This window comes from Canis aureus, chromosome 16 (assembly GCF_053574225.1).
Source record: "Canis aureus isolate CA01 chromosome 16, VMU_Caureus_v.1.0, whole genome shotgun sequence".
Classification (NCBI taxonomy): domain Eukaryota; kingdom Metazoa; phylum Chordata; class Mammalia; order Carnivora; family Canidae; genus Canis; species Canis aureus.
The window spans coordinates 9,433,725-9,458,645 of NC_135626.1; the positions used below are offsets into that span (position 1 = coordinate 9,433,725).

General features: G+C 44.9%; 1 protein-coding gene across 8 annotated transcripts in view; it reads right to left on the bottom strand.

Moving 5' to 3' along the window:
• Nucleotides 1–24,921, bottom strand: part of DDX31 (DEAD-box helicase 31) — a 70,762-nt gene that overhangs the window by 33,517 nt on the left and 12,324 nt on the right. For 7 of the 8 annotated variants that reach the window (XM_077851209.1, XM_077851207.1, XM_077851206.1 and 4 more), the window contains 10 exons: nucleotides 22,093–22,137; nucleotides 20,711–20,752; nucleotides 19,679–19,743; nucleotides 18,031–18,150; nucleotides 17,813–17,919; nucleotides 16,580–16,815; nucleotides 15,655–15,831; nucleotides 12,375–12,434; nucleotides 3,800–3,850; nucleotides 1,896–2,035 (listed from right to left, as the gene is read on the bottom strand). In XM_077851209.1, the coding sequence (XP_077707335.1) occupies nucleotides 1,896–2,035; nucleotides 3,800–3,850; nucleotides 12,375–12,434; nucleotides 15,655–15,831; nucleotides 16,580–16,815; nucleotides 17,813–17,919; nucleotides 18,031–18,150; nucleotides 19,679–19,743; nucleotides 20,711–20,752; nucleotides 22,093–22,137 (1,043 nt within the window). The remainder of the gene's footprint in view (nucleotides 1–1,895; nucleotides 2,036–3,799; nucleotides 3,851–12,374; nucleotides 12,435–15,654; nucleotides 15,832–16,579; nucleotides 16,816–17,812; nucleotides 17,920–18,030; nucleotides 18,151–19,678; nucleotides 19,744–20,710; nucleotides 20,753–22,092; nucleotides 22,138–24,921) is intronic. The other variant, XM_077851208.1, reaches the window with a different exon arrangement.

The window sequence follows — 24,921 nt, forward strand, 5'->3', positions numbered from 1 at the left end:
TCTAGAACAGAAGGTGGGGGAAAGCAGCCATGGGTAAGAGGCCACCAAAGTGCAGTGACTACAAGTTTTCCCGTGGATGACAACATACGCCTCTGAAAACACTTTCCAGAGGTCTACAAATTCCTGTGCCAGAGGAAAACAGTCACAGCGCCGTGATAGGCTCCCAGCCTGGGAGAACAGGGTAAGGGAAGACAGGAGGAGGGGCTACACCTATGGGTCTTCATTCAACTCCCAATGTTTCCGGGGTATAGCTGCCCAGTCAAGCACCAGCCAAGGCCCTGAAAGCTCCTGCAAGAAGAAGGACCAGTCAGCCCCTAGCCTTAGGGCACTGAGAAACCAGGTGGAGAGGAAGCTCTTGGTGAGGGAGATTGATGAACTGACCACCAAAATTCCTCTTACAAGTGAGATAAAATATGCAATCTTCCTGAAACCAATAGAATCCACTATTTCAGTCGTGAAATTGTTTTAAGATCTTAAATGACAGGAAAACCCAAACCAGCATTAGTTGGGCCCAGGTTCATTAGTAGAGGGGTCCTGCCTCCCCACCACTGAAGGGTATATAAAAAGTACATCTTCTGAGGAAGCCCCAGCCCACAGATGTTCCCATGAGCAACCCCGAGACTGCTGAGTGCTGCGAAGTCTGCCTCGGGTGCAGGGAAGGAGGGAAAGAGAGGGGAGCTCTCTCCCCAGGTGGGAGAGGGACAGCTCTGTAGGCGGGAACTGTGGCAGGGTGGTGGGGACAGTCACAGGCAGTTCTCCATGTGGGTGGCCTGCACTTGGTCCCCAGACCAAGTCCTATGCCACCTGTCTGGGAATATCAGTACAGGTGCAGAATGCAATGACTCTGCCAGCGCTTTACTATACAGAAAGTAAGTCTCATCATTTTATTTGCTGCTTTACATAAAACACTGGCTGGGCAAAGTGAAGCACCAGCAGGCAAGATCCTCGGGCACAGCGGTACAGGGGAGCTATGCGCCAGTTCACAGCGTTGGTTCCAAGCAGCACTCAGGGCCCTCTGTGCAGCAAGGTCCGTGTCCTACCCTCCCGAGCATACACACAAAGGACTCTTCCTATACCTCCAAAAACACTTTCTGTATCACTGTGCTATGTCTGAGCACAAGAAATTTGTGAAAGTAGACCAGTGTGAAGAACCCCATGCTTTTAGCAGCCTATTATTAGCACTTGTTACTTCAGGTGCCGGAGGATGTACTGAAAACAGGACAAAACATGTTCATTTCTGTGGCCCAGCGGAGTTCCTTCTGCCTTCATTACATTCACTCCCGGCCATGTCGAGACCCTATTCTCTGTTGCTGCTTCACTGTCCTTCCTGGGTGAGGTCAGGATCTGCTGGAGGCCCTGACTGCGCTTCCCGGCCATCAAGGTGCTGGCTGCATAGCCCCGGCTGTGAGGGTGTACGGGCATCTCGGCTGCCCCTAAAGGATTTTTTCCCTGACTTTATTTTCCTGTGGGGAGCAGGGAGCTGTGTGAGGAGTCAAAGCACTATTTTTTTTTTTCAAAGACAAAAATCATCTTTAAAGGTACAAAACGTTGAGCATAAAAATAAAACCTGTGAATGATAAAGGTCTTTAAGCAGCTGGCTGCAAGGGCCGTGCACACGTATCTTACAGAAGGTGAAGTGAAACACAGACCTCTATCATACAGAAAAACCAAGTGCAACAGATCCTTCTGTGACTTAGTCTGGCAACACAATGAAAATTGTCATGTGCTGACGGTATGAAGGGTTTTAGTGTTTGCCACTGGCTATTCTGGGACTCATTTAGGGATCACAAGGGTTAATGGCTCTTCGTCAGCTTACAAGGCCCATCCACTGTAGAAGGCGACAGAAAGTTAATTAGGTGAGATCAGCCGAAACCCCGTTCAGGTTTCTGACTCACTTGATTTTGTGAGAAGCCAACGAGTTGACATATTCTGCCTCCGAAGGAGCCAAAATGAGCAGGCTGCTCCCATGGCAGCCAATCCGGGCGGTTCTCCCGATCCGGTGGATGTATTCAGCAGGTGAAGACGGCGCGTTGTACTAAAAAGGGTAACAAAAATGAAGCATTCACAGATCAAGGGATTGTCATTAATTGGAAGTGCAATACCCCTCACCTGCCTCCAGGTATCCCAAGAATTAAACCCTGGTGCTATGGTTACCCTCACACAATCCCAAGGAGAAGTCACTCAACTCTGAAACCCCTGACTTCACTGGAAATAACGAGGCTCTGACACGCAGACGTGAACAGTGGCCAAGTTTCCGATGAGCGAGCCACCTTCCTGTCCCAGTATCTCCTCTGTAATTTTACTTCTCCACAGGTCTCTTCATTTTCCTATCTGCATCTTTTCAACCATGATGACTGTGCAAGGTGAAGTCAGAGGCGGGCAGGGGCACCTTTCTGCAGGATGGCCACGTGACCTTGGCCTGCTTCTGTGGCAGACACAGCAGTGGGGCGGAGGCCAGAGGACCAGACGGGGTCAGCAAGGAGGGGCCGGCTGCTCTGATCAGAGTTCACTCTGCTGCAGAGCCCCTGGGAGCTGGTCCCCACCACCTTACTGCACTTCCACTCAATCCCAACGGCACAGAAGTATAGGGCAATTGAGAGGCAGGTTCCCCTCCTGCAGGGACTTGCTTCTGCTCCCAATGACAACATTCCTGACTCAAGGGAAAAGGCAGACTCTAACTCAGCAGAATGCATTATCTTTATGGCAATAACTTCGTCATCATGAAAAGGAATTAACCATCTATCCATTCTTCCTTTTTTCGCTTTGTTGCTACATGACTCAAAGATCAGAGGCCCAAAAAGGATAGAATATATTGGGGGGTAGGTGTGTGCCAGGCACATGAATCTCATCAATCTCACAATACAGGAAAGCTCTGAACAGTCTGTCCCGCACCCCCAACATTAAAATATCCTTTTTTTTTTTTTTTTTTTAAGATTTTATTTATTTATTCATGAGAGACAAGGAGAGAAAGAGAGAGGCAGAGGCTCCTCGCAGAGAGCCTGATGTGGGACTTGATTCCGGATCCTGGGATCAGGCCCTGAGCCGAAGGCAGATACTAATCTGCTGAGCCACCCAAGCATCCCCATCCTGCCTTTTTATCTTTACTTTGCTCCGTGGCCATGAGGAAGACACAATGCCTCTAGTCGAAGAGTAGTCTTCTGCAGGGAGCAGATCAGATTTCCTAGCCAGTGACAGGCATGCAATTCCACTAAAATGTGAATAAACCATGACTCACGTAAATGGGGCACGTGTCCCCTGGCCCCCACACAGAAGGGCTTAAAAATACCATTCTGCAGACTAACGAAAAGAAAAAACAAAACTGAAACCACTAGACTCTAGTGCTAACACCTGTACCCTCTGGCAAAGCGTCTAAGGCTAGAGGTATGTGTAAGATGCTGTCAGGGACTTAATTGCCCCCTGCAGGTCAATGTACATGGACACAGCTCTTAGGACAGCTGAGCCATCTCCTTCTGGACACAATGAGACCTCCCAAGGGCCCTAGTAATTCCTGTTATTTTCAGATTGCTGAAACTTTGTGTGTGACATGCATTAGTCTGGGAGCAGGGGAGCCTGCCTCTCCCTCCCATGACCGCTCAGCCTTGGCTGTTTCCCTGCAGCGGGTAGGTAGGCTGGGTTAGGGAAAGATACCAGGAGAATTGTGCAGATAAGGCTGGCTGCTGCCTGGTTACCAGGGCAACACCCAAGAGGCTAATAATAATTATTCCACTTAAAGCTAATGTATCTACTCACAATCTTATATTTCTGCCTTGAGCTCACACCTTAAAAACTTAAAAATTACCTGAACAATCCACGTGACTTGAGGGAGGTCTAAGCCCCGAGCTGCAACATCCTTCAAAACAGAAAAGAGTATGGCTTATGACTGAGTTTCTGAACTTTTGGGCCATGGATCTATCTGATAATCTAATGCAAACTGTGCACCCCCAATGTGCACAGTGGGTACACATGTGTACGTGTACACACACACACACACACACACACACACACACACCAGCATTCAACTTCAGGGACCTACTCAAGTCCATCTGTTCTTGAAAATTCCAACTGAGGGGTAAGTTTCACAGAACACGTCAGTGAAGTGGTCACCACTCTACCAGAAGAACATAAACTGTTAACCTCAAAACTGTCATTATCAGTTGTGTCATGTAAGAACTGTGAAAACATCTAGCATGTCTTATTACTTTCACGTGGTACCTGAACCACTCTATGATGAATGCATTCATCCCTTCCCTAACAGCAGTGCCTAACAATGACATGGCTTTGAGGCATGCATCTAGAAGATCACCCCCAAATATTCCCTTTCAGAGGTGAGTTGCAAAGTCTTTACTGAGGACTTATCAGCCTCAGATAGCAGTAAAGATCAAATAATGTTCCAAAGACTTAATCAGACATGAAAATTATACAAGCAAAGGAGATATAGTTTTCCTTTTTAGTTGGTTACCACCCAAAGAGTAGAGTTTCTCTCTCTGCTCTCTAGTGTCTGTGTGGTCATTCTGGCAGAGATTAGAGAATAAGTACCTCTCAGTTTTGGGGGATAAATTTACATGGGGCATTCATGTTTAAGCATGACAGTCATAATAAGAATATTCCCCTTCGACATTTACTGAGCACTTACTATACACCAGATGCTGTGCAACACTTCACCTGCATTATCTCAAGTGATCTTCCAAATAACTCCTCAAACAACCTGTACTCCCATTTGATGGTCAGGAAACCAAGTTTCAGACAGATTAAGTAACTTGTCCAGAGACACATAGCTAAAATGTAGAGGCAGTCCGCAAATCCAGGTCTGTTTTACTTTTCCACAGCCATATTATACTATTCCACCATCAAAATAGATGCTGCATCCTTCACAAGCTGCTGGTAGGAATGCAAAATAGTATAAAACCCTATAGTAGGAAATTTGGTAGTATTCAACAAAATTCATATGCATTTGCCCTTTGACCCAGATGCAATCTCACTCTTAGACATCCATCCCAAAAATATACTGGCAAAAATACAACATGCTGCATTTTGGCAAAATGTGTAACTGCACGTGTGGAAAAAGCCCCAATATCTAGCAGGAGACAGGCTGACCAGAATACAGCCATACTTACCCCTGCAGCATAGCGTTGCACAGCTGAGACAGGATGGAGATGCCAGCGTGCAGGCATGGACAATCTCTATGATCTGTTCTGGGTGTGCAGAGTAGGCTTTTGCATGAGAAATGAGGGAAAGGAAATATATCTGCTCATCTTTCAAAAAGAAAGAATGGAGGAAAAAAGCCAAAAGCTTACAAAAAGTTACCTGTAGGGGACGAGGCTGGGGTGGTGGACAAGGGTGGAAGCTGGGCTTCAAGAGGTTTTTATAATTTTGACTGTGAAACATTAGTGTTTTGACAAAAAGAGAAAGACAATGAGCTGTTGTGCCGCAGGAAGTGTGGAGTATCGCCTGTGGTGTATTCTTGCCAAAAACAAAAGCAAATCTAGCCAGGTGTGTAGCTCCAACTCCTGGCTTATAGGATGTGCAGGAGAGGGAGGAGCACGTGGGCCCAACCAAGAAAGTCAAATCCCAAATGTCAAGTATTCTAAAGCACGAAGTCTGGTTTCTTCCAGAAAAAAAATCCAAGGAAAAAAAAGGAGGGTACCTAAAATAAGACATCACATGGGTAGATGGATACATGGAGAGAGGAACTGAGAGATCACCAGGGAACCTACCCCTACAGAACTATCCCCTGTGGTTCTCAGATGGTACAGGGGTTGTGGTAACTTTTATGTTTCTCTTTACGATTTCCTCCGTTGTTTGCTTTTTCGTTCAATGAATGCATATTGTTTCCCCAATTTTTATCTAGAAAAATTTAACCCAACAGAAAAGTTGGAAGAATAGTATGATGAACAGTCATATATCCTTCGTCTAGATTAATCAACTGCTAATCTTCGCACATCTGCTTTCTCTTGCAAAGTAAGTTGCAAATACGACATTTTATCCCTAAATACTTTAGCACTTAGTCCCTAAGTCAAGGACAAGAACATTCTTCTACACGATCACAGTATCATCATCTTACCTAAGAAATTTACTATTAAATAACATTATTTTCTAATAATCACCTCATACTCAATTTTTCCACCTGCACCTAAGATTTTTTTTCTTGCCCAACTCAGGAACTGACTCATAGATCATGCATTGTTTTTATTATATCCCTCTAGAATTTCTTAATCTAGAACAATACCCTTGTCCTTAATATTTATTTAACTTTTGAAAGCTCAATTTTGAAGGAATCCAGGAGTCTTGGAAGTACATCCCCGAATCTGTATTTGTCTACCTTATGTCCTCATGGTGAGATTCTCGGGGAGCTCTCTGGCAGAAAGACATCAGGATGGGTGTACTTCCCAGTACCTGATGCCAGGAGACACGCCAGGGCAGCCTGTCCCGCACTGGTGGCACTATGTGTGATCCCCCAAGGAAGTGGCATCTACTCGCCCTCTCCACTGGAAGGTACCTTTCTCTTTTGTAACTAATCATTAAACTGGGGAGTAAAACTTTGAGACTGTTTCCCAAAACCTTTTGCCCAAGGGCTTTAGCGTCTACTGATGTTGCTTGTGTGCATCGGCTGTTGTTCTGATGGCAACAAACCGATGGCTTCCTAGGTCTGTCATTCCTATTTTCCATTTACTAGGAAGTAAAGCACTTTCCCATAAAGCACACACAGCTCGCCTTCCTCTCTCCTTACTTTTCATGCAGAAAGCTTTCCTGGAGAAGAAGAACCCTGCGCAAAGTCTCTGCAGGAAGCACGTTGAGACCCCTGTGCCCTGTGCAGCCCACGGTCAGGGGAGGAGCTGAGGAAGATGCTGGCCCACTGTCATCTAACTCACCAGGAGGGACCACTGAGGGCAGCTGGGATTTGTCTGCCTTCGCTCCGAAGACACCTGAGCTGGCAGGTTTCCTCTGAATGGTGGCTAGGCTGCATTTATTAAGTGTTCAGTGAGAATTTAATGTACTAAGTGTGTCAACCACCCACGAAATGTTTTCAGACAGCTTCCACTGCCCTGAAAACTGAAGGCTGATGTTCCAGAGCTGATGCCTTTGAGAACACAATTTAGAGAGTTCTCTATCTTAAAGGGGATCAGGCACTGCTTTCTACACTAACCACAGTTGATGTCTTTAGAAAAACTGACGGGTTCTTAAATCTGCTAAGCTCTTGTTAAGAAATGATTTATTTTATTTAAGTGCTCTGCAGTGGGAGATGCATGTAGACAACGGGCTGTCTGAGCTTTACAGGCAGGCTTTGTAAAAAATTTAATGCTCATCAGTTTAGTAAATTCAACCAAGAAACACAGATGAAACTCTAAAATAGCATATGACGTTCGTGGAATTCACAGAGCACAAACATGCTGGAACAGTAAGGAAGAATGCCAGCAGCCTTCATGGGACTGTTTGCAGTTTGATTTCCCGCCTGGTGATCAGGCTCGGGGTGGGGGTGGACTGGCTGAGACACCATCTTCCCATCTCCCACTACGTCTTGTCTCGGGCTGTGGGACCCTCACTGCCAGCTACCACCGCTCAGGCTTCACCTAGCCATTTCTGCAAGTCCTCCTTCCTATTCTCAGCCTAGGCTACTACAGAGAACGGTAAAAGGGATAACCTTTGTGGTCTAGGAACAGAGAGAACAGGACTCTACCATCACTGTACAGCCATCCCATCTGAGTCAATGTAGCTCTCTAACCATCAGGTTAACCACCTATACAATGGCTATAAGATCCACCCTATTTATCTCCTATCTTGAGGTTGCTATGAAGACTGCACGAGACTGTGCACGTGGAAGTGCGCTAAGAATTACAAATCCAAGGATTTCATTCCACGACGAAGTAGGAAGCGGCATGGTGGCAATTAGGCGGTGGTTTGCTGATTCTCTTCACACCCACCCACCCGCCTGACCTGGGCAGAGGGCCACAGAGAAGTGGGGTCTGCTCCGTCCCCTGGAATGTCGTCAGCTGGAGGTACTGGACCAACAGGAAACTGACCTGCCCTAGACTCAGCAAGGTTTCACTTCTCTGCCCATCTTAGAACTTAAATCTGGCTCAACTGTATTCCTTTAAGCTAATTAGGGCAAAAGAATTGCTAAAGTCAGTTCTGAAAGACACTCAACGGTAAGGCCTTGAAGGCTCAGGGCTTGACAATTGGCTGCCTCCATGAGACCAAGGAGTACAGATGGAAGGCAGCTTGCTCAGGTGCCAGCCTGTCAGTTGGATTAAAATGACTCATTTATTTACCCAAGAACCTCACAAAGTGCTTTTACTAACAGGGAGAGGGGGCCTGCCGGCTCTCTGAGCAAGGGACGCAGCAAATTCGCCTCTGCCGCCTTCCCGGCCTGCCAAAAGTCATTATTGCCGTGTGTGGAAAGCCATCAGCGGGGTACAGGCCCCCGTTGTCCGGGTGACAGATTGGGCTGCGTAATCAGAGGAGGAAGGAGAGAGTGCAGAAGCTGTCAGAGGCAAGAGATCTTGGCTGGAGCCGCCAAAAAACTGGCAACATGAGTTAGCGTAACTGAGTAAACAGCCAACCATCTCCAAATGATCTTGCCATTAACACGAGTGAAATAAAGTGGAAAAGATAAACTTTACCTCAAAAGCACACCCCAGAGAAAACCAAGAAAGTCTACATTTATTGTCAGTGGTGAACTCACATTCCCATGACTCTTGCAGCCTCACCTCCTGGCCTCCTTTGTCTCCCAGCCTCCTGGCACAGTGGAAATTCCCCAAGAGGAAGGGAAATTAAGAACTGCACAGACGTAACAGTGTGCTTCAAGACAAAAACAACAAAACCCACAAAAAACAAAGAAGGTGGAGGGAAGCAGCATGGGTGATTTGGCTGTCTTCTAAAGAAAGCATGTGCTGGACAGACAACCAAGATATGGTCCCACGGAGAAGCAGCTGGCAGAGCAAGCGGCACTAGGAGAAAGGTTATGGTGCTCTTTCTACCCAGGATGATCAGGGAGCGCCATGTGGATAACCGAGAGCCCAGTGTCAGCCTTAAAACCTCTTCCAGAATATGCTCTTCCAGTTCCTTGTGGGGCTTCCCTTTATCAACTCATCAACACAATAATGCTGTTGAAACCCACCTTCCTCTCCCTTGGCTTAGGGTGAGTTCTTTACCAGAAGCAGGAGGAAGTATTTTGTAAGTAATCTAGTATCTCCTAACTGGTTCCTTTGATTTCTTAATTCCATTTGGGAAAGTGGGCTTTGAACTTTCCAATGGCTCCTTCCTACTAATCCCTACTCCCTTAACTTGATTTCTTCTCAGATCTACTTCTCTGGAGGACACAAAATTATATTCTGAATGTGTAAGGACCGCTCTTTCACCAACGGGTCTCTCCTGCCCAGACTATTCTCTCACTCCTGCCTGTGCTTCAAACCGACCAGCATGGTCTCGCACATTCACTGGGAACCCACAGTACACAAAGCCACGGACCAGCGTCCTGAGAGGCTGTATAAAATAAGAAACATTCTTGCTTGAATATGTGTATAATTAGAATGAAAGAAACATACACACACACACCCTCAACCGTTCTGAACAACAGAAAAGTCGGCAGAGAGGAAAATGGATTGGGGGGGGCGGATTTTCAAGCAGTAACTAGCAGCACTGTGAGTTTCTGAGCAGTTATACCACAGTTCCCCACTTCTCATGCAAACATTCAGTCTTCTGAGCTTGCTAACAGATCTTGGAATGATAAATCAAAACAGCAAAAGGCATGGTACGAAGGGGAGGGACAATCCCCTTGCTACAATTAACAACATGATTCCTCTTTATCAAAAGAAGCCAGTTCTCCATCTGCCTTGTCCTGACATGGCCCCCGTTCCTCATTAACACTAAGGAGGCTCCTGGAGAGCATGCAGAGGGCCTGGCAAGCAACAGGCTGCTTAAAAGGCCACGGAGTGACAGCATCTCCCCAATCTAGCCATGATCTATGGCAGTGGGTCTCCTGTGCCTACAGCTCTCAGGCACCAGAAGCTTCAGGCTGAAGCAAACGAATATGGTAAAAGTAGAAGGAATTCTGACAGCGTGAATGAAGACCTCCTCATCACCAGGGGACCATGTGCTTGGACCCAGGCTTAGAGATGGCTGGGAGTGAGCCCCTCCCCCAGCTCTTCTGAGGTAATCTTCACTGCACAATGAAAGGGAGGTGAGGCTGGCAGAAGGGCAGCACACTGGAAGGTTCCTCAACAAGCAAACAAACATACACCAAGAAACTTTAATGAAATCAGATTGTGGGCAAGTGAGAGTTGGCTTCCTGTGCAGCACCCAGGACTGGTGGGGGACGAAGGGGTTGGGGTGCTATGCTCTGCCAAGTCAGTGGTGCTCTTTGGCTGACCTCACTTCATGCAGGTATTAGCCAGATGAAACAAGTAAAGTCATCACAGGCTTCTGACCCCACTGAGAATTATCCATCAGAAAGAATGACCTTTACTTCCATGTAAACCTACTAAAAAACCCAAAACCAACACCAACCAAAACACTGAACTTCAAATCCCTGGAGTCCTCTTTGAGACCCAGAGTTGAACCGTGTCTGTAAAACACACCAGGAGACTTGACAATTTTCCACCAGGGATAAACCCAACATCTTAAAGGTCAAAGATAAAACATTTTGTTCTGTCATAAACTCCACACAAAGGTTCCTACCGCCTCCTGTTTCACCTTGGACAGCCTGTAACATTCACCCCTCAGGCACATCGAGTGTATGAAAAAGGGGGACTTATTCCCACTGTGCAAGCATAACATCAGCCTCCCTTTCTTTAGAAAAAGGCAGGCAGACATTGATGGTTCTCAACACTGCTGTTTCTTGGGCCCCAACTATTCATCCATTTGGTCCACAGGTATTGAGTGTGTACACGCACCTGCTCTGTGCCAGACACTGGCATGAGACTGTAGACAAGACACAGTCTATCTCTAGGGGCTTGCGATCTCGGGGAAGAATACCTAGACCAGGTGTGATGAGTGCTGTAAAAGAAGTGCAGGGTGCACTAGGAGTGCCTAATGGGGAAAAACTGGGGCTCCTGGAGTTCACTTTCCTGAAAAACTGAAATTGAAGGGGAGGCCTAAGGAAGGACTAGCTTCCCAGGCAGAGGGAATGCATGTATGAAGGCCCTGAGGCCAGAAAACAGGAAGGATGGTACATTCAGGGAGCAGAAAGAGGAGCCTGCCTGGCTGAGGGCAGGGAGCAAGTAGTGGTGGTGGTGGTGGTGTGGAGACCATGGCGACAGGAAGGGGTGAAGTATATTATCTGGACTCATCTTCACTTCAGATCTGGCCTTTCAAGATTATCGAGGATGAACACAAGCTTCTGATTTGTGAGTGGGCTTTACAAAGGGTAAGGCTACTGGGTCAGACACAGTCTTCCTCAAGAGGCAAGCATGTCAGTAGTGAGACTGTTCCCAGATCTGGACAACCAAGTCACAGAGCCACCATTTGCCACACTCGTGTGAGAGCTGCCACCCTATGATGAGCAGGTGACTGGGTAGCCACCTTGTACAGAAGAAACAAAGCTGTACTCACTCACCCTGTGTTTAGAAAGATGACAACGTGTGTTACCTTGAAAACTGAATGAAGAAGATGGGTTTCTTAAAAACTAACTGCACGAAAAAGTGAGGCCTAGACAGATATGCCAATAGCCAACAACAGTCTTTGTTCTGCCCAGCACTCGCCCACTGGATGACCCTGTTAACAGTGCAATTTCATGACTGTATCAACAGGGATTTCTCAAATAACCAGCTGGGGGTTCAGTTACACCCTCCAAAACAGCAAGGAGGGAAGGTACTTTAATCTTGGGAGCCACGGTGAAGTGAATCCCCAGAGAAGGAGGCACTGAAGGTGTCAGTTTTCAATCTCAAAACAGCACACAAGAGGTAGATGAGAAAGGCCAGCTCTGTGCTGGAGGTGGTGGCTGTCCACGCCCACAAAGACTGAAGTCGAGTGACAAGGCCCTGAAAACTACAAGGGCAAATGAGACTTTTAAACAACAGCAAAGAAAATCTGTCCAAGTTCATGTATTTTCCTTTTAAAAAAGGCAAGCAGAGGCAAGGAGAGTAGTTCTGTTTCGAAAAGACTTTCTCAGCTCTAATTACTCCCGATAGCTGTAATTTACACGTTTTTGGTGGATAGAAATCGCCAAGATTCACACGTTTTCAGACCAACAGCTGCCACGATTAGTGAGCAAATCGGCAAGACTTCTGCGCAGTGGCACAGTCAGGTGACACAACCAGAAGTGCAAGGCAACCAGCCGCACCCAGAGGCCCCTGCTATCCCTGCACTCTGTGAGGCGACCTGTCGAGAGGAATGGCAGGAGTTTCCGGCCTCCCTGGGGAGTGCAGAGGAGTACGTACCGTGCACAGAAGGATGCCTGTTTCACAATGTGAGAATTCTTGAAACACTGCTGTTCTTTCCTACAAAAAGAAGGAAAAACACAGCCTTACAACTCTGAGGTCAGTCCCAAAAGAGTGGGCTTAGGTTCCCCTAACTCCCCCATGCCTTGCTGCTAGAATAATTTTTAGACACTGAGAGCCTTTATCAAAGAAGAGGAAGAAGCAGATTCTTCACATCTTTTCATCAGACCCTGTCCTTACAGGACTAGGCTTTCTCAGACTGTAACAAAGTAATGGAGTTTTGGGGGCAGCACATCTTACGAAGGCAGGCCCAGAGGGGCATACCCTTCAGGAACAGCCAAGACCAGGAGCAGGCAAGGCCAAAGGCCACAGATTACTGCACTCCAGGTTCCCAACTCTGAATTTATTCTAAACATGTTTTTCTACAGGTAGTCTAGAGGCATGAAGAACAGCCACCTTTCTTACAGGGCAACTTTTTAAAAAGTGAATTTTAAAGAAAACACAAAAATTATAAAAACCATGTATTTTAATTGTGGAAAATTATTTATTTTTAAGTCAGAGGAAGAAAACCAAATTGTCCCACCACTCAAAAGCAAATCACCACTAGCAATCCCTTCTAGGCACATGACCCAACATGTGGGTTCTTAAACAGAATATGAACATCCTTTCATGCCAATAAATCTCCAAAATAACATCATCTTTCGTGACTACAGTGTTCAGCCCATTCAAGGCTCCGTTACCAGCGTTTGTCTCCAGTTGTTTGCTGTTATACCCAGTGCTGTGATAAACACCTTTAGAGATTAATAGTGGTATACATGTTTCACTATTATTCCCTTGGGGTAAAACCCTGAAGGCAGTCTCACTGCACCACAACATGTGTCCACTTAAAAGGCTTGCTAAAGGCACACTCAATGTAGGTTGAGTCACAGCACAGGAGCAGTTCAGATTTGGCATGTCTCTCTGTCAGCCAATAGGAAAAGGAATACAACCAAACCACTAAAAGTCTGGAAAAAAGAAAAAAGTGATGTCTCTCTGTGTGCTGGCACAGCCACCATGCCACTGGGGTGTAGCTCATTTTGATCCTTTGCGTCCATCTATTTTGTCACATGGCTAGAATTCACTTAGTCCAGTGGGTAATGACAACCAGCATGCACAGAATGCTGCCATGTTCCACATAGCTTCTTGTACTCTACATGCCTGGACTTCACCTAACCCGTGTGACAACCCCACAAGCAGTATTATCACCACCCCCATTTCCAGAAAGAGAAGCTTAGCTTGGAAAGGTAAGGTCACTTCTTGCCCAAGAGACACGCACGCAGCAAAAGGATGGACTGGTACCCGGACCCAGAGAGCCATGTTCCAGATCTGGCACCCAGGCACCTGCTACATTTGCCCAGAGTGCTGCACAGTCTTTAGAAGGGCCATGTTTAACAGTTGCATTGGAGAGTGAGAATTAGAAAAGTTCAGAAAAGCCTGTGAGACATCCTGTGGACTGGACGTAAAATATTCAGATGTGGTGTAAGGAAAAAACTGCCAAACCCAGAGCATTCCTCACAGTGATCAGGCAGGCAACTTCTTCAAACAGCAACTTCTCCCTAATGCTCACAGTCAGGGCCACGTAACCACCAGGGAGACCACACTAAGGTCACATGGAGCAGCGGCCAGGCAGATTCTTTTAGCTTAGTGTGGGACGAGATGGCCCATAGAACGGAATATAGAGATACCACCTCCTATTTCTACCCATCTCATGAAAAGGCCATGAAGGCTAAATACTTAATAAACAGAGTAACACAAGGGGTACACTAACCATTCCAGAAAGAGTGAGAACAGCAGTAATAACGGCACCTACATCCACAGAGCATGCAGGAACCATGTCCTACACTGAGCACGTACTCTGCGTTAACCCAGTGCATCATCACACCAACCCTGTAAAGTAAGTACTAGGATCACCTCCATTTTAGAGATGTGCTAACTGGGGCACAGAGAGGTGTCATGCTCTTCTGAGGTCCTACAGCCAGTAAAGGTGGAGGCAAGGACAGGAGCACACAGCTGTGAGTGCCCTGCTAGGACCACTGCCCTCCCAATGTGAGCCAAATGGTTTGAAAGATTTTTACTACAGAGCCTTCTGCATAACCTCTTCAAATTCTTAGATCCACCTGAGTCCATCCCCAGCTCCCTTGTCATCCTCATGGCCACCTGCAGAAGGCCTCAGGTGAAGAAGACCAAGAGGAGGAGGAGCAAACACTGTAAGTGGCATTAAATTTTGAAATCAACAAACTCAATTAAATCAGGGACCCTGAAGTTAAAAAAGCAAGAGTTTATAAAATGCATGAAGCCTGGACCACTCAGGAAATTCAATCCAGTCTTGTGGTAAATAGGAAGCTGTGTCCTTGAGTGACCTTGAGCAAGTTCCCTTTTCTGAGGCTCCACACCCTTAATTATTAAAATGACAAAAGTGAGCACAAGAAGTATGCTGGACCAGATTGACTTTAACATCTCCTTCAGCTCTAAAGATGTGTTTTCAAGCTGGTTCAAGTCTTGCTCTGATTCCCGGTTGTCTCTCCTTCTGCCTGTCTCCTGGCAGCGCTTGGTCACCTCCTCCTTAGAAAAGATGGCTCCCCCACACAGAGCCCACACGTTCCTCTTCCACGCCAGTGGGCTCCCTTCAGCGTGCTCTCCACTGACTCCCTACAGGGAACGAGGACCATGCAGCTCAGAACCTAAAATCAGGGAGACACTATTCTCCTCTTCCTGAACAACAGATTACTCAGAGCTGAGACCCTGAAGCCCCTCTCCCAACCAAGGTGTTGAGTGAAAGCGCTGTATCTTGTTGACAATGACAGCAGTCGCGCTCAGCAGTACCATATGGGATCCACAATTTAGCTCCATTAATGCTCTTAATTTGAAGACATCAAGCCCTAATTACACACTGGGTACTAAAAAGGCAAAACCCTTCCCTGGTGCCAGCTACTTAGTGGTACTCTGTTGCCTTAACAGCTGGTTGAGGTAGATTCAGGCCAAGACAGGCCTGTGAGCTCTCTCAGGTGGAAGAGGGCAGCTCTTGGAGCAAGAGCACACAGGAACAACAGACGCCCTTGCCCACACCGACGCAGCCGAGGTGTCCGCTTCCAGGCCCAGCAGGTCGTCTGCCTAAGGCTCATCCCTGCCTCACCCAGGGAAGCCTGAGAGGGAAGGCAACGCTGGCCCTGGAAGACATATTCATGTTCCTCGGACATGGGTGTGCTCCTGGGTCCACCCCTGGGGACAGTGTGGTGCTCACCTCCTGCGCCATGTTGCCGTGCAGTCGCAGGAATTTTAATTGTGTGGAGGCAGATGGTGGCCGTCCTGACGCCAGGGTCCCTGAGCAGCTCGGCAGGGTCTGGAGGAAGAGGTGGTAGTGGAACTCCACCAGCTCACAACTTGAGAAAAAAACGAGCATCTTCTGGTCTTTTTCAAACTACATAGGTACAAAAGGGGAAAGAATGACCACACATTTTTATAAGATCAGGTGAGGCTAAGATGAGGATTTCTCTAAAATCTAGTCAAGCTGGCCCCAATTTGGCCACACAGGTGACAGACAGCTCTGAATTATTTTACAAAAATAACCCTAATACAACATGCTACAAAGAGGAGATGAAAGGAAAATGACAGAGCTGTAACTTCCACTGGCTTTCCTGAATCTGAGATAAACAAATATGCCGTAGTCTAAGGCTGTGCACCACTGTTCCTGTCACCCATCCAGGGCTTGCCACACACATACCCCTGCCCAGCTAGGACCATGAATGCGGCAGATGTGAAGCTTCACCCTCCGGCCTCTGCATGCCCCCGTCTCCTACCTACTAGGAAAAATTATTACATGGTCCAGGAAATAATAAATGCTGGGATTGTAAAAACCATGAGCACAGGGGCCTCTGTCTGGCCACGTTTGGTAGGTCTCTGCCACCTGTGACACTCCTGGTTCTCAGGCCCAGAAGAGGACATGGACAGACTTCCTATCAAATGTGACAGTGATTGCTGACCTCTGGTTCTATACCACAACCCTGGAATTGCTGACTCCTAAGGTCTGCATTTGCAAACATGGAGGAGTTGGGAAACTTCCCTGTGTGTGTGAGGGTCTCTCAGTTCGTTGCTATCAATGCCTGACACACCCACAAAAGAACAGGATCTTCTTCCCTCAAATGGGCCAGGCCTTAGTGTAGTCCCACCTTGCACTTCTGTAGAATGAAGGCTGCCAGGGTGACAAGTCTCAGTTTGCTGGGAACTAATGTCACATGCTGATCGAGACTCTCAGGAATTGCAAAGCTGTCCAGCTCACCACAAGCTGGAAGAGGGGAGGCCTCAGGAACCGCTCTGCCCTTTAGGTCAGACTGCCCATGGTGTTCGTCCAGGACAGAAATCCTAACTGGACTGAGCAAGCTGATACCAGCGAGCCATGTCACACCTCGGAGCAAAAGTGAAAAAAGTAAAACAGGTGACAGGTACAAGTTGTGAAACTTATCTTGTACAGGTACCACACCCCCACCACCACCCGCCACACATCCAGGCTTAGGAAGAGGCTCCCTATGGGCAACACCAGGGCCACAATGGCCTGCCCTCGGGTCAGTCTGGTGTGGGAAGCCCACTCATTCCACACAAGTGTTTCTCAGCTCTAACCCAGGGAAGACCACTGAAAGGAACACTAACAGCCATCTGCTCCCCAGACGGAAGGGTTCTACAGTTTTATCTATCGATGAAAGGGTGTCATGGGATTCTTTCACAGGGCTTTATAGGTTTATAAGCCTTCTCAGAACCTTTATTGTATTGACATGCACTAGGAATTTCTAAGAGAAGGAGGAAACATGAGGCATCCCCCAAACTTCTGAGCACAGCGTGATGGATTATCTCTTAAAATTAATGTCACTTAGGATATACATTTTGAGAACTGGGATGTGCACACTGTCAGAGGGCCAGTAAAATGGGTAACCCAGACCTGAGAACACAAAAGCTGGGTTGTGCTAGGTGGGTGACTCTGCTGGCAGCCACTGCCAAGCCTTGGTGCCCCCAACTATGAAGGAGAGCTCAGAATGTCTATCTTATAGCATGGAAAGATAGAAATGAACTTAAAGAAGTCTCTGCTTAAGGATCAGTGTTCTTTAGCAGAAAGGTAGCCTGATAACACCGACAAACGGGAGTCAGCGTTTTCTCTTCCTCTTGCCCTGCCACGAGCAGCTCTGCATCTGCTCCACCCTCCCCTCCCATGCCCCAGGGAGCACAGCAGAGCCTGACAAGACTAAAGAAGGAGGCTGGGGGTGCAGGACAGGAGTCTGAAAAGGCAGTGCTTCAGGGACACCTCCCTCTTCACCCTCTGCCCCCTGCCCTGAGAACCTCCGGACAAATGATGCGTGTTACGTCCACATCCTTCCTCCTGGCTGAACAAAGAGCATTCCTTTTCAATTCACCTTCTGTGAGTGTTGCTGACAGCAAGACATTCTGTCGTTTCTGGCACTCGGCGTTGAGAGCATTGAGTATCACAGTGATATCCTTTTCAAAACCCAAATCCAAGATTCTGTGGTTTCAAAAGAGGGAAATTTTACTCTGCATCCAAAGTAAAGACTGCAATGAGGACAGAAGAAATAGCTCTTTTCTCCTACTTTTCATGCTTCTGGGTGAGGCTCACCTGTCTGCTTCATCCAAAATCAGCCACCGTATTCGACAAAAATGAATGTTCTTCGTGGATTTTATATGATCCACTAGTCGCCCAGGAGTCGAGATAAGGATATTTATTCCTTTGCGGAGTCTGTTTAAAATTATGTATCATAAAGTAAATCAAATGGAGCTGTATCAATAGCAAACACAAGAAACAGGCATGGGAGACAGATTCATGTCTAGCACCGATGTGCACAGCTTGAAGCCATGACAAACACGATGACAAATGGATATACATATATCTGAGTTTCCATTTTCCTCCAAAGTTTCTCTTATAGAATGTAATTATTAAGATCCAAAATTCTATTAAATTCATATAACCTTAAATTTGAGAAGAATCTGTACTATATAATCCAATGCCCTTTATCTGATCCATGGATCCTCTCTTTCTAGAACATTTCAGATAGATGGTTATCTAGCCTGTTCCTGAAAGTCTCTGTGCCAGGGAACCTCCAACCTAAACAAGTTATTCCACAGCTATGTGATCTAATGGCTAGAATGTTTTCTTATATGGAATACTTTCTCTGTAAGCTCCGTACAATGGGGGACCAGCTTTGTCCCGTAGACTAAAGAGAATAAATCTAAGTTTTTGCTTCCAAGCACCCTTTATCCCATATTTCCACAGCAATAAAATCTTCCAATTTTTAGCTAAGTATAGTTTCCAGCCTCTCTTGAAGTTAAGTATGGTTGTGTGCCTATGTTTAAGGATGGGATAGAAGGATAAAGGGAATATGCAAAAACCACAAGTATCTTTGGAGGGAGGACGTACAATTATCTTTGTTCATACTGGCAGGGAACAAGATGTAATGGCTGGAGCTCTAGCAACTCTCTAAGACTATGGAGTACCCTTAAAAATGGAAACTTGATACAAAAAGATAAAAGGGACCTAGATCCGGACACCAGAGCACCAGAACCAACCTGCAATGGGCTACCGTCAGGCTTCTCAAATGTGAAAGAAAAATAAAACTGCCACATGTTTGTGCCACTGCTGTTTGTTGTTGTTATTTATAACTGAATCAAATCTAACCAATACCTTTAGATTTCAAGTTTAACATTTATTCAATTACAAACTGCATACATACACACACATGACTGGGTGTTACTACTGAACGTTAAGATTTAATATAATAGAAATGTTTCAGAAAGAATATACAATTTGGGATTTACCTGTTGCAACATTTTCTCCTGACTTCCAAAACAGAATTAGGAATCAGTGTTTAGGATATAAAAGCAAAGCATAAAGCATCATGTAAGTTTATGATCTTGTTTTCATAGAGCCAAACAAGACCCTAAACTCCCAATGTACACATAAAAGAGACGCCGAGGGGGATGGACACCAAACAAGGCAGACTAGGGGCATGGGACAGGGATGGAACTTAAGAGGATAGTGTGCATCACTACCAACCACATCAGGAGGAACCCCTTGTAGGTATTTCTTAAGACAGCCCTGTCCACAGGTGACAGCTCCCTGTTGCCTCAAGCTCTCCCTATGCTCTGGGACTAGGAAGCACAGTTTGAGACAAGGCTCTCTCCAGGTTTAGAAGGAACAAGTCTCACTGAGTAGGAAAGCAGAACAGACAGATGCAAATAGCAACAGACAAAAAACAAAGCCCCCATACCTGGCCTTTTCTGACTTCCTCTTCTCTCCTCCCATCAACACTCCGGGCACAATCCAGGTAAAGGGCTACGGAAATCCATCAGATGTGAATTAATGCAAAGCCCCCTTTACTGAAGACACAGAAACTGACTCCAAATTCTTTCTCCTTAGAGAAGCTAGGAGGGAAGACCCAGGCTTCTCATTTGTAGGAGGTATGACTGTGCATGCACAATTCCTAGGCATCACTCTTGTCATGGTTACTAGCAGCAGTCACTTAAATTACAGCTCTATAATGAGCTTCCAGAATTGTGAGAGAAATGGGAGCTTTATTTTATTTTATTTTAAAGATTTTATTTATTTATTCATGAGAGACACAGGGAGAGAGGCATAGACATAGGCACAGAGAAGAGAAGCAGGCTCCATGCAAGGAGCCCAATGTGGGACTCAATACTGGCATCCAGGATCACACCCTGAGCTGAAGGCAGACACTCAACCGCTGAGCCACCCAGGTGTCCCCAAATGGGAGCTTTCTAAATGATTTCTGTAGCTTCTCTACCTCTCCCCATGAAGCCTGAGTTGAAAACACATTCCTTCTTTTTCCTTTCGGGGTACGACAAAACCTAAGCACAAAACCCTCCTTACTCCCCATCCCTGACAAAAGAAAGGACAGATAAGTTCTCCATCTAATTTGGTAGGCTGGCAGGCTATGGCTCTGCAGCCCACTCTCTCTTCTTTCTTAAGCCCTACGTGCAGCCTTCCTGTAGCTTTCCAAGTGATCACTTTGTGGTCGTCCCTCTGAATCTCCACATGTGTCTTGGTAAGGACCACAGTGAACAAACTACAGGACACTAGTCACCTAAGCTAAAAACTGGCAGTTAGTAAAGTTTAAATGAGTAAAATCCTACAAATTATATCTGAGTAGAGACACCCAGAGAATTGAGAAAAACTGAAATAATTCCTTGCTTTTTGAAAACAAAAATAAGACTGGTAGACTTCTCGTTTCTTAAAAAGTCAGGGGGAAAAGAGACAAAACTGAACCCATGGCTTACCTTACCTTAAGCAGTTTCTGGACAGTGTCAAAGCTTTGCAAAGCCAGCTGTGAAGAGTGAAAAGTTACAGATAATGAACCAGGCTGTTTTCCACTCCTCCCCGGCAACCTTTTAAAAACTGTTAGACAATGTAGTGATTAGGATTCCAACTCAGACCTTAGGGTAAGATTTAAGAAAAACAAAATGTGATACACAGAATCTACTCAGAATAATATGCCTTGTTCTTATACTTCTGGAATCTGTCAGTTTAGAGACTGTGGACAGAGATACCACGTCCACTCCTTGGACATATACAAAAATAGTGTCTTGTGCTCCCTCTGCTGGCTCAAATTCCCTAAGTGCCACACAGAGAAGTACAAGTCTACAGTGCACACGGATGGAGAAGCGAAACAGCATCACCCTGAATATGCCTCCCTTTAGGAAGGTAGAGAATAGAATATGCAGGAAGGAGTAACTTGGAATAGCGGTCAATAGGTGACCTTCTGGGCACATTGCTTTACAGGTGGTATAAGGTATCCTTGGAATATGCAAAATAGAGCACCGAGAGATGGTCACTCTCCAAGTTTATTAAAAGAACAAAATCCAACAAGCCCAATGGAAACCAGAGGAACTGAAAATTCATGTAGGTTATAACCATTAACAACCATCAAGAAGCCTCAACATAATCCCTTTATCCAAGGATATATATATATATATATATATATATATATAGTTTCCACATGCTTAGTATTCATGATGCATCCTAGGGAAGTAGCAAGTTGCTGCTGTAAAAATTTAAATAGCTTCATGCCTGCTCCTTTACAGGACTGAGCTGAGATAGGGCACTGCAGGCTATATAACAGGCTAAGTAGAAACCTCCATCTCCATGATCAATTCTCTGCAAGGAAGTGATTAGCATTTGATATGGGAAACAGATACCCTAATCTAAACTTGACTCTGTAGGCAAATAAAATAGATCAGATAGAAGAGATCTCCACCAAGAAAGAAGAAAAATGTCAAGAAGCTTAACTCTGAAGAACAAGTAAAATTTTTGGTATACTAGCCTCTTTTTTTAAAAAAGTTTATTTTAAGGCCGACTGCTCTAATTTTTAATTAAGTTGTAATACATACCAAAAAAAGTAGATGTAATTAATTCCTTTCAATAGTGCAGAAATTTATAGTATCATTCGTTTTAGACAATAGGGAATGCTTTTCCACACTTAGCTTATGATTTTCAAAGAGTACCTGAATTTTTCTTCTTGATGGTAGTCAAAAGGATGGCCCCAGGCAAAGGTAAGAGAGCAGCAGGGAGAAAAAAAACGGTAAAATCCACTTTTAAATTCCAAAGGATCTCACTTCCAAAAGGAAGTGCCTGTTTAAAATTCATCCAGAAAGTGAGAATGCTTACCTCTCTCGTTGGCACTAGTACCAGGGCATAGGGGCCGTCACTGCGCTATTGACACAGAAGGAAAGAAATGCCATGAGTGGGTGAACGAAGGTCACAGGACTCCAGGTGGACAGATCATGAGGGTGGCCACTTGCACACATCAGCAGCAGTATCATTAAGAAAGGGACTATGATGCCCACTACCCTTACTATTATGCAACCTGTTCTAAAGGTTCTGGCCCATGCAATCAGACAAGAGAAAGAAATATGAATAAATCCGGAAAGTAGGATATAAATCTGTCATAATTAGCAGATGATATTTTACCCTAAAAACAAAACAAAAAAACTTAAAAGAATCAACTGATAATCTACTAAAAAAAGGACAATTCAGGTAGCTGAATGCAAAATTAATATCCACAAATCTACAGCTTCCAACACAAAGAAGTTACAAAACACAATAGGGGGGAGGGAAAACAAAAATCACACCAGAGCAGCAACAACAAGAAGCCTGACAAAAAAAATGTATAAAATCTATATGAAAGTTTAAAACACTCCTGAGGAGCATAAAATACAATTTGAATAAATGGGAAAATGTATCCTATTCTTGGATAAGATGGCTCCATATGACAAATAAGCTAAGTCAACCCGCAAATGTAATACAAATCTAACAAAATTGCCACAAATAGGCATGTATGCATACATATATATAAAATATATAAAATCGGACAAGCTGATTTCAAAGTTCCTATGAAAAATAAATGTGTAAGAATAACCAAAATATGTCTGAAAAACACCAGATGTTAAAACAATTAAGACTACCATAATTTTAGCAAATTGATACTGGCATATGAATTGAAATCACAACAGCAAATAGTCTACACCAGAATCAAATATACACAGAAATGCAGTAAATAAGGTGCATTTTACATCAATAGGGAAAAGATAAATTATTCAGACTTCAAGAACAAAGTCAGAAAAGTTAGAATTAAGCTCTCCTTTTTACAAATGACATAAAACTCAAAAACTATAAAAGAAAACACTAATAAATCCTATTACATAAAAATTTTTGACTTCAGAATGGGAAAATAATACCTAAACAAAATCAAGTATTAAATGACACAATGAGGAGAAAACACACTACACGTAAGAGAAAGGGTCAATGTCCTTAGTTTACAAAGGTCTGTGATTCAATTAAAAAATAAAGAAAAAAGACCACAACAACTGAAGTAGAAAAATGGAGAAAGGACATAAGTAGCTAATTTATGGAAACAAGAATTCAAAACATGGCTTTAACAAATATGAAGAGATGCTCAACTCTACTGTTAAATGAGCAAACGTAAAATAGCTGGTAGTGTCACGAGGGTGCAGGTGAGCAGGGGGGGGCTCCTGTGTGTCCCTGCTGCTGGGAAGGCACTATAGTTTTACCCATTTGAAGTTCAACTGCGGTGTTTATCTACCAAATAAACATGCCAGTTTCCCTTACAGGAATTTCCCTAACAGATATACCTGTAAGTGTGCATAAAAAAGTAAAATTATTTTACAGACCTTAAAGTATGTACAATAATAGCCTTCTTTATAGCAAAATATTAACATAATGTAAATTCTACCAATGAGGGAATGATGAGGTAACCTGTGGTAGTGACAGGCGTTGGGATACTAGATAGCCATTAAAAAAGCAAGGCAGGGATGCCTGGGTGGCTCAGTGGTTGAGCGTCTGCCTTTGGCCTAGGGCATGATCCTGGGGTCCTGGGATCGAGTCCCACATCAGGCTCTCTGCATGGAGCCTGCTTCTCTGCCTGTGTCTCTGCCTCTCTCTCTGTGATTCTCATGAATAAGTAAATAAAATTTATTAAAATAAATAAATAAAAGACAGATTGGGCAGGGTACCACTAAGAAATTATCCCAAAACATACTAAGTGAACAAAAGCAAGGTACGAAACACCATGCACAGCAAACAACCACTTATGTATCAAACCAAACACAACAGAAAAAAACACACACAGAAGCTCCAACTGAAAGGGGAAAGGAACTCTATGTGCTCACACTTGCTCTCTCTGCAGAGACTAGCCCTGGGAGGGCCACCAGGGTGGGTCCGAGGGGCCTTGCACCCAGAGAGAGCTGGGCCACGTAGGGGAGAGGGAAGTATAAGAACTACTTTCCACCATGTACTGTTTGGTAGTCTTTTAACTTTTTTAAACATGTAAATTATCTCTAAAAAGGATCAATGCAGATAAGAGAAAACCAAAAGGAACCTAACAAAGGCCTCAAAGTCAGTGGCATCTTGAATCTCCAAAGTGCTCACAGACCCTTAGGAATTAACCAAAACAATGTTAATTTAGAAGCTAGGTGCAGAGTTAAAGCAGATTTGATTGCAAGTATGGTTTTCATGTTTTGCATAGGAAACATTTACCCACTAAGGAGAAAAGGATTTGGGATTCAAACTAGAGCTGTCTGTACTCGACATCAAGTCTGGGAGGCTATGCTGCAGCCCGGGTGAGGAACGGTAAACATGTTAGTACAACGGTATCAACGTGCCAGTGTGACGTTAGGAGATTCTGACATTTCAAAAGGTGTTACTACACAGAGAAGAAGAAAGAAAAATCAATTCCTCGCAGGGCAGAAGTGAGTAAAGAAGGATGGATGTGTTGTTAAAAAAAATCAGAGCCCAAATAACTGAAAGAGTGAAAACCCAGAACAGCAATCCATTCTCATTCCATCACCAAAGTAATTTACGACTCTGCTGGGTGCCATGAGTTTGCTGCTTCCTCCAGATAGGTTTTTTACAGGTCAAATCATTTTACAATGAATTCCAAGGGTCTATACTGAATATTATTTGAAATAAGTGAATTAA